The sequence below is a fragment of the Exophiala viscosa genome (genome assembly GCF_022695815.1).
Source record: "Exophiala viscosa unplaced genomic scaffold EDD37scaffold_5, whole genome shotgun sequence".
In the NCBI taxonomy this organism is placed as follows: domain Eukaryota; kingdom Fungi; phylum Ascomycota; class Eurotiomycetes; order Chaetothyriales; family Herpotrichiellaceae; genus Exophiala; species Exophiala viscosa.
Window position 1 is genome coordinate 1466261 of NW_026944357.1, and position 13714 is coordinate 1479974.

A 13714-nucleotide genomic window follows, 5' to 3' on the forward strand; every position below is an offset into this window, starting at 1 on the left:
ATTCGCCAGTTTCAATTTATGCTCGTCACCGCTACGGACCGTTCAAGACGTGCACCGACTCTAATAGGCTTAATGTTAACGTTAAGTCACTAGCTTGGCAGCCGCAGGAGAACGCGTTCTTTCGCGATTGCCCCGAAGATTCTCCAAAGGCTTCAGTCAATAATCCACAGTGTTTGTTAACCATCGACACCCTGACTATTTCCCCCACCTCTACCTCTTTATCCATCAGCATTGCGCCGGCGTTGGGGAACATCAGGTCCTCGCAAATGTCGACAAGAGCGAGGCTTCCCTTCTTGATCTGTGCAGTCAGAAGCCATGGCGGACGTCTTATCGACTAACGCCCCCAATGGCGATTCGACCCATTCCTCCACAGAACCGGTCGACCCTTTATCCGTTCTAGAACATATCGCCAACCTGATAGAAACCACCCTCGGCGCAGCCAGAAGAGAACTCGAGGCCGTCGGAAGCCTGCTGTCCAAAGCAAGCCATGCCGACTCCCTCAGCAAATGTGCCAGATTCGCAGATGATTCGCAAGTCTCCCTCTTCGCTCGGAAAGATCGAAGAGAAGAGCTGATCAACGGACATGATGATACACCTAGTCAGTGTACTAACCACCCCCCTGCGGTAGGCTGCTGACAAAGTCCCAGAAATCGAACATGTCTATACGCTGTCCTCCGAGTTATCCCCTGAGCCTACCACGATCGCTTCCATTGTCTTCCTGAAACTGGCCGGACCTCTCGATGGACGAAAGCCTATCGCCAGCCAGATACAAGTCTTCAATCTGCCGGGATCATACAGCGCTGATGAGGAGGGGAACACCAATGCCGATCTCGCCTCCCCGTACAATGTGGTTTACTCACTTGTGCACCATGTCCTCAGCCCTTACTTTGACGCTTACACGAGATCGGGAGGGTCGTCAAGTCGCAATTACTATGATGCTCAGGCCAAGGGAGGAGTTCATGGCGCAAAGAGACGGATAAAAGAGTTGGAAGTCAGTCTCCTGAATTTGAAGCAGAATACCGATGTACCTTTGGTTCATCTGCCCTTGCACGATGTTGTCGTCCAGGCCCTACAAGATGCCGCTGCGCAGAGAGTTCAGCCGTCCGTTCAATTGGTCCCCGGCCATGTTCTCGAAAATGCGACTGTTCAGAACAGCCTGACGAATTGCGTCAACGGATGGATCAGATCAATACAGGGCCTCACCAAGCTTTCCAAGGAATCAACAGATACTGCAGAGGCACGAACATCTGCTGCACAGGAAATTAACTTCTGGTTGAACCTCGAAGGGGCGCTGAGCAAGGTGGCGGAAGAACTAGAATCACCCGGTGTCAAACTGACTATGGAGATCTTGAAAAAGGTCAAACGACAACAACAAGTCTTCGGATTCGAGACAGATACCGGGTTGAAAGAAGCTCGCGATACGGTCCACAATTACAATACGCTCATGCGCGACTTTCCTTTGGACGAGCTCTCTTCCGCAACTTCATTGAGCAAAGTGGCAGAAGCGTTGCAACATATCTTTGCGCATTTGAACAAGAAATGGAGAGTCTGCAACTATCCCATACGACGGGCTTTGAAGCTGGTCGAAGGTCTCTCTACCGAAATGAACACTCAAGTGCACAATCTGCTGCTGGAACGATCCTTAATGTCTTCAACATACGATGACTTCAAGAGTCGGATGGAATCAGTCAATAAAGTATGGGAGACCTGGGACGAAGAGCTCAAAACCTTCACTGCAGTAGCGCGCGAGATAACTAGGCGGAAGGGCACCGACTTTGTGCCGGTTAGAATCGTGCCTCAGCATGCTGCTACTCAAGAGCGTCTTCGGTATGTAAATCGATTCCGAAACGACCACGAACAGCTCCTGCAGACAATCGTCAACGTCCTTGGCAATGCCCGTGGTAGAGGATCCGCTGGAGCAACAGAAGAAAGCGGCCCAGTCGTCATCGAAGAGCTTGGAGACGTGGACGCTGTTGAAGAAGTTACTGCCGCATACGAAGTCGTCCGACATGTGAACGTTCTGGACCTCTCTGAAGATGGGACCAGGGTCTGGAACCAGGCGGAACAGCAATACAGCGAGAGAACGTCCCGGGTCGAAGATTCTATCATCGCAACCTTGAGAGATCGATTAGGGAAAGCAAAGACGGCCAATGAGATGTTTCGTGTCTTTGAGAAGTTCAATGCATTGCTTGTCAGACAGAAAGTCCAGAGCGCGACCAAAGCATATCAGGCGCAGCTTTTGGACAATGTCAAGACAGCAATCGCCTCATTACACGAACGCTTCAAGCAGCAGTATGGCGGCTCCGAGGCGCAAATGATGGCTCAATTGCGCGATATTCCCCCGGTGGCTGGCGCCATTCTCTGGGTTCGACAAATAGAGTCGCAGCTTGATAGCTACATGTCAAAAGTGCAGGCCGTCCTGGGCGAGGATTGGAAGTCACACACGGAGGGAGAGAAGCTACTCAGCGAAAGTGACATGTTTCGAAGAAAACTGACGACACGCGACATTTATGAAGTGTGGCTGCACGATGTTCAATCAAGAGACATCTCGGTAACGGGCAGACTGTTTGTCATTACCCGCAGTCGAAGTGCGAACGGCGCACTAGAGCTCGGAGTCAATTTCGACAATCATGCCATTTCCCTGTTCAAGGAGGTCAGAAATCTCACCTGGCTGAGTTATCAAATACCTCATCGCATAGCTACGACAGCCAAGCAGGCTCAACGAGTGTATCCATACGCACTGAGCTTGATGGAAAGTGTCGCCGGATATTCTGCTGCTGTTCGGACGATTCAGGCGATGCGCAACATGGTATCGTTGATGGCTGGTTACGAGAAGGAGGTGCAGACTCTCTTCACAACGGGTGTGAGGCTGCGGTGGGATTCGTTCATCCACTCATATGAGTTGCACATCAAGGGAAAATCTACGTCCAACGACTCTGCACATGTTCAGTACGTGCGTGATTTGGCTGTCACAGTCGCCACTTTGCAGAGCAAGACAGCCACCATTCGAGAACTTGACCAGAAAATCCAGCAGGCACTGTCTGAGTTAAGTACATGTCGATATTCTGCGAAGACATTCCAGGCTCAGATGGACATCATTCAAAACGCGGTGGACAAGATGAACCTGGAAAATTATGCCAATCTCTCGCAGTGGGTTTCCGAACTCAACACTCAGCTCAGCCTAATATTCCAAGATCGATTGCGGCAGGCTCTGAGACATTGGACTACGTCTTTCAGCTCCGCTGACGAACCCGATGGCAACCTTCAAGGTAACCCTTCTTCGGAGGATGCCATCTACCAGGTGCAGTTTCCCGCAACGCAGATCGAGATCATGATGAACAATCAGACCATCTTTGTCGACCCACCCATAAACTTCGTCAAAGCCACTTGGGTGCACCAGCTCGAAGACTGGCTGGACGTCCCCTGCCATCTAACCCAGATCGCCATGCGATATCAGATAGCGACGGATGCTGGTCGTGCGCAGTCAATGCCCACATTCGCCGACTTGCCGCTGCAAACAGCGGAGACCTTGATGGTGGCCTACACGTCAATTGATGACAAGGTACACGAAATGACCGCTTACCTGGACGAGTGGTACACATATCAGAACTTGTGGGACCTCCAAGCAGACCACTTGCATGAGAGGCTCGGGGAGGATCTCGGTCAATGGCACCAGCTGTTGCAAGAAGTCCGTCACGCCCGATCGACATTCGACACCTCCGAGGGACGTAAGACGCTTGGCAGTGTTACCTTTGACTATGAACAGGTGCAGTCAAAGATTGCCCAAAAGTACGACCAGTGGCAGTATGATATCACCAGCAAGTTTGGAGGCATTCTTGGCAACCGTATGGCAGAAGTGTACACCAACATGAACCGCGCCCGGCTTGAGCTCGAAAACCAATCTCTGGAAACATCTTCCACAGCACAGGCCGTTGCTTTCATCACGACCGTACAGCAGTGCCGCCGCGATGCAGCTATATGGGGACCTGAAGTGGAGATCTTTCTACAGGGTCAGACGGCCCTGTCAAGACAGCGGTACAATTTTGGCAGCAATTGGCTTCATGCAGACACGGTCAGAGACGAATGGAACTCTTTCGAAGGGCTCCTCAACCGAAAGGGCAAAATCGTCGAAGAGCAAACTGATGCTCTGCGAGCTAACATTGACGTTCAAGATCGCCTCATCAGTGATCGTGTCGCCGATGTCGTCACTCGATGGTCAGAAGAAAAGCCCGTTTCAGGAACAATTCCACCTACTGAGGCTGCCGAGTTGCTGCGCGTGTTCCAAGACCGGATGGAAAAGCTTCAACACGAGGCCGAAACCGTCGCCAAAGCGAAGGAAGCTCTTGCCATGTCACTGAACAAGGACAATGCCCTGTCATCCGCTTTGGAAGAAGTGAGCGACTTCAAATCGGTGTGGTCTGCACTGTCAACCATATGGGACAGCATCAATGAACTTCGCGACACGTTGTGGACAACCTTACAACCTCGGAAGCTCCGCCAATCACTGGATGGCCTTGTGAAAATGACGAAAGAGATGCCCAGTCGCATGCGACAATATGCTGCATTTGAGCATGTGCAAAATGTTCTGCGGCAGTTGATCAAGGCAAATTCTCTACTGGCGGATCTGAAATCAGACGCCATTAGGGAACGGCATTGGCTCAAAATATACAAGGCTCTCAAGCCCAACAAACGTTATTCTGAAGTGTCGATGACACTGGGAGACGTGTGGGATCTTCAACCGGTAGCCAGCGAATCCACTATCAGAGACATCATTGTGCAAGCCCGAGGAGAATTGGCTCTTGAGGAGTTTGTCAAGCAGGTACGCGATACGTGGCAGAGTTACCCTCTTGACCTGGTCAACTATCAAAGTAAATGTCGCCTTATTCGTGGCTGGGACGATCTCTTCTCGAAATGCAGCGAAAACCTCAACTCTCTGCAAGCTATGAGACATTCACCATACTACAAAGAGTTCGAAGAAGAGGCTTCGGCATGGGAGGACAAGCTGAACCGAGTCCATGTGTTGTTCGATGTCTGGATCGATGTTCAAAGACAATGGGTGTACCTGGAGGGCGTGTTTACCGGTAACAACGATATCAAGCACCTCCTACCCACAGAGTCCAGCAGATTCTCAAACATCAATACCGAGTTCTCCGCAGTGATGAAGAAGGTTTACAAGTCCCCCTTTGTGATGGACGTGCTCGCTATTCCTGGCGTCCAGAAATCTCTAGAACGCCTTGCGGAGCTGCTTAGCAAAATTCAGAAGGCTCTGGGCGAGTATCTCGAACGAGAGCGTGTCTCTTTCCCTCGATTCTACTTCGTTGGTGACGAGGATCTGCTGGAGATCATCGGCAATACCAACGACAGCATACGTGTGGCCAAGCACTTCAAGAAGATGTTTGCCGGCATATCTGGAGCCGAAGTGAGCGATGACAGCACAATCACGGCTGTTACTTCGAAAGAAGGCGAGGTTGTCAAGCTCAAGAAGGAAGTCTCTCTGGTCAAACTGCCCAAGATCAACGAGTGGTTGACCGCGCTCGATACCAATGTCAAACAGACTCTGGCCGAGCTACTCGCGGAAGCCATTGGTGCTTTCAGACCACTCTTCTCCGCCGACGAGCTAGAAGCGACGTTGTTTCAAGAGTACATGGAAATGTTTCCTGCTCAAATCATGATTCTGGCTGCTCAAGTGGTCTGGACCGACCTAGTGCGAGAATCGCTTGAGGCTGCCGGACAGGGACTGTCGAAGCTGCACGAATATGAGGTGAGGCTGCTTAATCTGTTGGCTGAAAGTGTTTTGCAAGATTTGCCGGTTTTGACACGCAAGAAATGCGAACATCTCATCACCGAAGCTGTTCATCAGCGAGATGTCATTGCAAAATTAATCAAAGCGGAAGCTGACTCCCCCGGACATTATCTGTGGATCTTGCAAATGCGTTATGCCTACGATCCAGAGGCTGAGCTGATGACCCGGCTACGCATCGAAATGGCAAATGCTGTCCTAGATTACGGCTACGAATACCTTGGTGTGCCTGATCGTCTCGTGCGGACACCGCTTACGGATCGCTGCTTTTTGACGCTGACACAAGCACTCTGTCAGAGACTTGGTGGTTCTCCGTATGGTCCTGCTGGAACTGGAAAGACGGAATCCGTCAAGGCTCTGGGACTTCAGCTGGGTCGCTTTACCTTGGTCTTCTGCTGTGATGACACTTTTGACTTTCAAGCCATGGGTCGCATCTTTCTCGGATTGTGCCAGGTCGGAGCCTGGGGATGCTTTGATGAATTCAACCGACTGGAGGAACGAATCCTTTCCGCTGTGTCCCAGCAGATCCAAAACATTCAAATTGGTCTCAAAAACAGCAGCACCAATGAACAGAAAGCCGTGATCGATCTTGTTGGAAGACGTCTCAAAGTCAATCCCAATTCTGGACTATTCATCACGATGAATCCTGGATACGCTGGTCGCTCCAATCTACCAGACAATCTGAAGAAGCTATTCAGGAGCGTAGCCATGTCCAAACCCGACAAGGAACTGATTGCCGAGGTTATGCTTTTCTCTCAAGGCTTCAAACAGGCAAAGGATATCTCTTCTCATATCGTGCCTTTCTTTGACCACTGTGCCCAGCGCCTTTCGAAACAACCCCACTACGACTTCGGCCTCCGAGCCCTGAAAAGTGTCCTCGTCAGCTCAGGAGGTCTCAAACGTGTCCGAATCCAAGCTGGGGAGGACACACTTGATGATGAGAGTGTCCTTGAACCGCAGATTATTGTACAGAGTATCCGAGAGACGGTGTCACCAAAGCTCATCAAGCAAGATGTGGAGACCCTTGTCGAGATCCAGGCGCAAGACTTCCCAGGAGTTGAATATGTTCCAGCCAACATGACGAAGCTCATTGAAGCGATCAAGGAAGTGATGCAAGAGGAACATCTGACCGTGAGCGATGCATGGATGGTCAAAATCATGCAATTATACCAGATCCAAAACATCCATCATGGTGTAATGATGGTAGGTCAATCCGCATCTGGCAAATCTGCGATCTGGAAGGTCCTGCTTCGAGCTCTTCAGAAGGTCGAGGGCGTCGAGGGTGTCCATCATGTGATCGATCCGAAAGTGATGTCCAAAGAGGCACTTTACGGTAGCCTTGACAACACCACCAGAGAGTGGACAGACGGATTGTTCACCGCCATACTGAGGAAAGTGGTCGATAATCTGCGTGGTGAAGACAACAAACGACATTGGATTGTGTTTGATGGCGACGTTGATCCCGAATGGGTCGAAAATCTGAACAGTGTGCTGGATGATAACAAGCTCCTCACTCTCCCCAATGGCGAACGGCTGAATCTACCACCAAATGTGCGCGTCATGTTCGAAGTCGAGAGTCTGAAATATGCAACACTTGCCACTGTCAGTCGTTGCGGTATGGTCTGGTTCTCGGACGATACTGTTACCCCGTCTCTCATCATCGACCATTACCTGCAGAAATTGTCGGAACGCAGTTTCGATGATTTGGACGATGAAGTCAAAGCTTCAGGCCTCAGCAGCAAAGCCCAGGAAACTCAGCGGCACGTCGTCGAAACGTTGAGAGGGCTGATAAACCGTGATGACTTTCTATCAAAGGCATTGTCAACGGCAACAAATTACAGGCACATTATGGAATTCACCGGGGCCAGAGCACTTGATAGCCTTTTCAGCTTACTGGCAAAGAGCTATCGACTGGTCCTGGAGTACAACATCTACCACCCTGACTTCCCTCTGGATCTGGAACAGACCGAGGCTTATATTTCGAAGAAGCTTCTGTTGGCATGTGTCTGGAGTTTCGTGGGTGATGCGAGCCTGCATATCCGAAAGGAGTTCGGTGACTTTCTTGGTGCAATGACAAATGTTGACGTACCAAGCCTCGACAGTACTACGTCCCTCATCGACTTTGATGTTTCGCTGCCACAGGCACAATGGGTATCCTGGCGGTCTCAAGTTCCTACGGTAGACTTGAACACCCACTCGATCACTCAAACAGACGTCATTATTCCCACCATTGACACTGTCCGTCATGAGGACGTTCTGTATTCTTGGTTGTCGGAGCACAAGCCGCTTATGCTGTGTGGTCCACCAGGATCCGGCAAGACCATGACGCTGTTCAGTGCGCTTCGCAAATTGCCAGATCTGGAGGTTGTAGGCCTGAACTTCTCGAGCGCCACCCAACCTGAATTGATCGTCAAGACGTTCGAACAATACTGTGAGTACAAAAAGACTCTCAATGGCATGGTACTATCTCCAACCCAGCTTGGTCGGTGGTTGGTCATCTTCTGCGACGAGATCAATCTTCCAGCCCCGGACAAATACGGAACCCAGCGCGCGATCAGCTTCTTGCGCCAGCTTGTAGAGCAAAACGGCTTCTGGCGCACATCAGACAAGGCCTGGGTATCGTTAGAGCGCATCCAATTTGTCGGTGCCTGTAATCCTCCAGAAGATGCAGGACGTCATCCGATGGGTGATCGCTTCTTGAGACATGCGCCTGTTGTCATGGTTGACTATCCTGGCGAGCTTTCTTTGACTCAAATCTATGGCACTTTCAACAATGCGGTCCTGAAAGTTGTGCCCGCATTACGAGGCTTCGCCGACTCACTGACTCGAGCAATGGTCGAATTTTATCTCAAGTCTCAGGCACGTTTCACCCCTGACATTCAACCACATTATGTGTACTCGCCCAGAGAGCTTACGCGCTGGGCCCGTGGCATCTACGAGGCAATTGCACCTCTCGAACACCTTTCCCTCGAAGGCCTTATCCGGATCTGGGCGCACGAGGCGTTGCGCCTTTTCTCGGATCGTCTTGTGGAACCCGATGAGCGAGCATGGACTTCCGACATGGTTAGACAGACCGCGCTGGAGCACTTCCCTTCTGCAGACATTGATCAAGCACTCCAAGGGCCAATATTGTTCTCGAATTGGCTTTCAAAGAACTACGTGTCGGTTGAACAGGAGCAGTTGCGTGAATTTGTCAAGGCACGCCTCAAGACGTTCTGCGAGGAGGAGGTCGATGTGCCACTGGTCCTATTCAACGACGTTCTCGAGCATGCACTTCGGATTGACAGGGTCTTCAGACAGCCACAAGGCCATCTCATCTTGATCGGCACCAGCGGTAGTGGAAAGACCACTTTGGCGAGGTTTGTCGCTTGGATGAATGGGTTGAACATCTTCCAAATCAAGGTCCACGGCAAATACTCCGCTGAGGATTTCGATGACGACCTTAGAGGTGTTCTGCGGGCCTGCGGATGCCGCGGGCAAAAGATCTGCTTTATTATGGACGAGTCAAATGTGCTTGACTCGGGCTTTCTGGAAAGAATGAATACGCTGCTCGCCAATGGTGAAGTGCCAGGTCTGTTCGAAGGTGATGAGTACTCGGCTTTGATGACTGCTTGTAAGGAAGGAGCTCAGCGAGAGGGGCAAGTACTCGACTCCCAGGAAGAGCTCTACAAGTGGTTTACCAAGAACATCGTGCGGAACTTACACGTTGTTTTCACCATGAATCCGCCACAAGAAGGACTATCGTCGAAGGCAGCTACAAGTCCGGCCTTGTTCAATCGTTGCGTGCTGAATTGGATGGGTGACTGGTCAGATCAAGCTCTCTTCCAGGTTGGCTATGAACTCACTCAGTCGCTGGATCTGGACAAGGCCAATTTCACCGCACCGGATAGTATTCCAGTGGCATATCGTGGTCTCTCTCTTCCGGCCTCTCATCGCGACACGATTGTCAACGCAATGGTGCATATACACTATTCGATGCGCAAGACCAATGATCGTCTTGAGCAACAACAGGGCATTGTCACATTTCTTACACCGCGACACTATTTGGATTTCGTTTCACAATTCGGCAAGCTGTTTAGGGAGAAGAGAGAAGATCTTGAGGAACAACAGCGCCATCTCAACGTCGGTCTCGAGAAGCTCCGAGATACTGTCGACAAAGTCCGTGACCTCAGAGCAAGTCTTGACCAGAAGAAACAGCAACTGGAGCTCAAAGATGCTGAGGCGAATGAAAAGCTTCAACGTATGGTGGCCGACCAGCGGGAAGCAGAGTCCAGAAAGACTGCGTCTATCGAGATACAAACAGCGCTCGAAAAACAAGAAAAGGAGATTGGCAGTCGCAGAGAGATCGTGCTGAGTGATTTGGCAAAAGCCGAGCCGGCTGTTATCGAAGCTCAGAGAAGCGTCAGTAACATCAAGAGACAACATCTCACCGAAGTCCGGTCCATGGCCAATCCTCCTTCGGGAGTAAAACTTGCTCTGGAGTCGGTATGTACTCTGCTAGGACACAAAGTCGACAGTTGGAAGAGTATTCAAGCTGTGGTTCGCAAAGATGACTTCATTGCAAATATTGTCAACTACGACAACGAGCAACATATGACACCCAATCTGCGAGTAAAGATGCGGCACGACTATCTATCAAACGACGATTTTACCTTTGAGAAAGTGAACCGTGCAAGCAAAGCATGCGGCCCCCTGGTGCAATGGGTCGAGGCTCAAGTCAACTATTCCGAAATCCTTGACCGTGTCGGACCCTTGCGCGCCGAGGTTGAGCAACTCGAAGAGAAAGCTCTTGACACCAAGGCAGAAGCACAAGCGATTCAGGATATGATCACTAAACTTGAAGAGAGCATTGCGATGTACAAAACCGAATATGCTGCTCTCATCAGTGAGACACAGGCGATCAAGAGCGAAATGTCACGGGTCCAGACGAAGGTGGATCGAAGTCTTCGACTGTTGGACAGTCTCTCGTCCGAACGTGTTCGATGGGACGCTGCGAGCAAATCCTTCGAAATACAGATTCAGACATTGGTGGGAGACGTGCTGATTGCATCCGCGTTCCTGGCATATGCAGGTCTTTACGACCAGCAGTTCAGGAAGACCATGACAGATGACTGGCTGCACCACATGTCACAGTCCGGCATCTCTTGCAAGAGTGATGGCTCAGTCTTGGGCTATCTTTCATCTGCGGATGAGCGGCTACAGTGGCAACGTCATTTACTTCCTGCGGACGACCTGTGCATGGAGAATGCAATCATGCTCAAGCGCTTCAACCGATACCCTCTGATCATTGACCCACCAGGCAGGGTGACCGAGTTCCTGAAGCAGGAACACCAAGGACGCATATTGACTGTCACCAGCTTTTTGGACGATGCTTTCACGAAGCAACTGGAGAGTGCTCTCCGATTTGGCAATCCAATCTTGATCCAAGATGCAGAATATCTTGACCCAATCCTGACGCATGTCCTCAACAAAGAGTATCAAAAAACTGGCGGACGAGTGCTCATTCAGCTGGGCAAACAGGAGATTGATTTCTCAGAACATTTCCAACTTTACCTGTCTACAAGGGATCCATCGGCGGCTTTTGCACCTGACGTGTGCAGTAGAACAACCTTTGTCAATTTCACAGTTACACGCAGCAGTCTCCAGACTCAGTCACTCAATGAGATCCTAAAGGCCGAGCGTCCTGATGTGGACAAGCGGCGGACCAATTTAGTCAAGATGCAAGGCGAGTTTGACACGAACCTCCGTCAGCTGGAGAAGAGACTATTGCAAGCATTGAACGAGTCTCGTGGTAACATATTGGATGATGACAATGTCATCCACACCTTGGAGACTCTCAAGAAAGAAGCGGCGGTTATCACGAAGAAGGTTTCTGAGACAGAAGGTGTCCTCGCAGAAGTCCAACGCATTACTCAAGAGTACAGCCGCATTGCTGATGCCTGCAGTGCCATCTTTGCCCTGCTCGAACAGCTGCATTACCTCAACCATGGCTACCGTTTCTCACTTCAGTACTTCCTTGACATCTTCAACTCCGTCATGCACGACAATCCGCACTTGGCAAACAAAACCGACCATGATGAGCGAAGAGAAATCATCCTGAAGGATATATTTGTGGAGACATACCGCCGAACATCCTTGTCTCTGCTACAGAAGGACCGCATTACTCTTGCAATGCTTCTCATACGAGCAAGTCCATATCAGTACGACCGATCAGCCATGGAGCTAATCTTCGAGAATCGGCCACAGTCCCGTGGCGTTATTTCAGTGGATGCGAATCAGGATGATGTACTGTCCTCTGTGAAACACATCCCCATCTTCAAGAGCGACTTGACTGATTCATCCAGCGATGCCTGGAAGCAGTTCCTCTCTGCTGAGCGCGCCGAACTTTGTGTGCCGCAGGTTTGGGACGATACTGGCAGTGCCGTTGATGGGGCTCTTTACAAGCTCTTACTAGTCAAGCTGGCCAGACCTGACAGATTCTTGCCTGCCGCAGAGAATCTCGTGGTGACTGTGTTCGGGGTAGAAATCTTCCAAGGGACCGACGACTTGGGTATGCTTGTCAACCAAGTGACCGCATCGGTCCCCATCGCGCTTTGCTCCAATCCTGGCTTCGATGCAAGCTACAAAGTTGACGCACTTGTGGAGAAGCAGCACGTAACATGTGCCAATGTCGCCATGGGTTCAGAAGAGAGTGTTGCTAGCGCCGACAAGGCAATCACGAGCGCTGCTGCAAGTGGTACGTGGGTACTGATCAAGAACGTCCATCTCGCTCCACAATGGCTGCAGAGCCTCGAGAAACGTCTCTCCTCTCTGAAGCCTCATTCAGACTTCAGATTGTTCTTGTCAATGGAGTCAAGCCCCAAAATACCTGTCAATTTGCTCCGAGCATCAAGGACACTTGTCTACGAACAACCGGCTGGACTGAGGGCGAATATGAAGGAGACTTTGACAGTGCTTTCGGACAGGGGCGCCAGGACGCCGGTCGAGAAAGGCAGGCTGTACATGCTACTATGCTTCCTACATGCCGTGCTTCAAGAACGATTGAGATATGCGCCGACACTCGGGTGGAAACGTCTCTGGGAATTCAATGACAGTGACTACGAATGTTGCTCCTTCATTATCGACTCCTGGGTCGACGCGATTGCTCAGGGGAGGTCGAATGTTGCTCCAGTGAAGTTGCCATGGGACTTGATCCGGACGCTGGTCACCGAGATGTATGGAGGCAAGATTGATGACGAAGGGGACTTCTCGCTGCTGCATAACATTGTGGCCAAGGTTTTCGATCCAGCGGCGTATGAGACGGATCATGAACTGGTGGAAGGCGAAGCACTCAAAGTTCCTTCGGGAACGACCATTCGAGACTTTTTGGGCTGGGTGGATCAGCTCCCGGAACGAGAACCACCTGCATACTTGGGATTGCCTGCGAACGCGGAAAAGTTGTTGTTGACTGGTCAAGGCAAGGAAACTATCAATAACCTTGCCCGGATCACGGACCTATTGGAAGAAGGAGAGCAGTCGGTTATAGCGTCGGATTGAGATGGTTCATGTGATCATACAGGCGTTCAGGAGACTTGAAGCCGACATGGGTGGTTGGACTGTTGGACCCTACATGCTACAGACAGAGCATAGCTGTCGATGTGGCTTTTACTGCTTTGGCAAAGTGTTTGATTGATATGCTGCGAGGTTCGGAAGCCTATGGCGCATGGCGTTTCGGATGGGTGGAAAGACTGGCTCAAATAAACCCAGTGTTTAGGTTGGGTATATATTTCTATTGAACCTTACGGCCTATTTGTGTTAGATTCAATAGTATGAGTACATTCTCTCTGTGTGCGTCTCCAGCATTGTTCACATGCTGAGTACTCCGTACAGTGTCTCGATTGACGTTGGACCGTCTTTGATTCAGGGGCTTCCACG

The 13714-nt window shown here is 50.7% G+C and overlaps 1 protein-coding gene across 1 annotated transcript; it reads left to right on the top strand.

The window, feature by feature from the left end:
* The first annotated feature begins 157 nt into the window (after window positions 1–157).
* Window positions 158–13622, top strand: EDD37DRAFT_694712 (dynein heavy chain, cytoplasmic). The gene is made up of 2 exons (XM_062820089.1): window positions 158–598; window positions 648–13622. Exons 1-2 carry the CDS (start codon window positions 316–318, stop codon window positions 13334–13336), a joined length of 12972 nt encoding a protein of 4323 aa, XP_062670426.1. The 5' UTR covers window positions 158–315; the 3' UTR covers window positions 13337–13622.
* The last annotated feature ends 92 nt before the right edge of the window (window positions 13623–13714 follow it).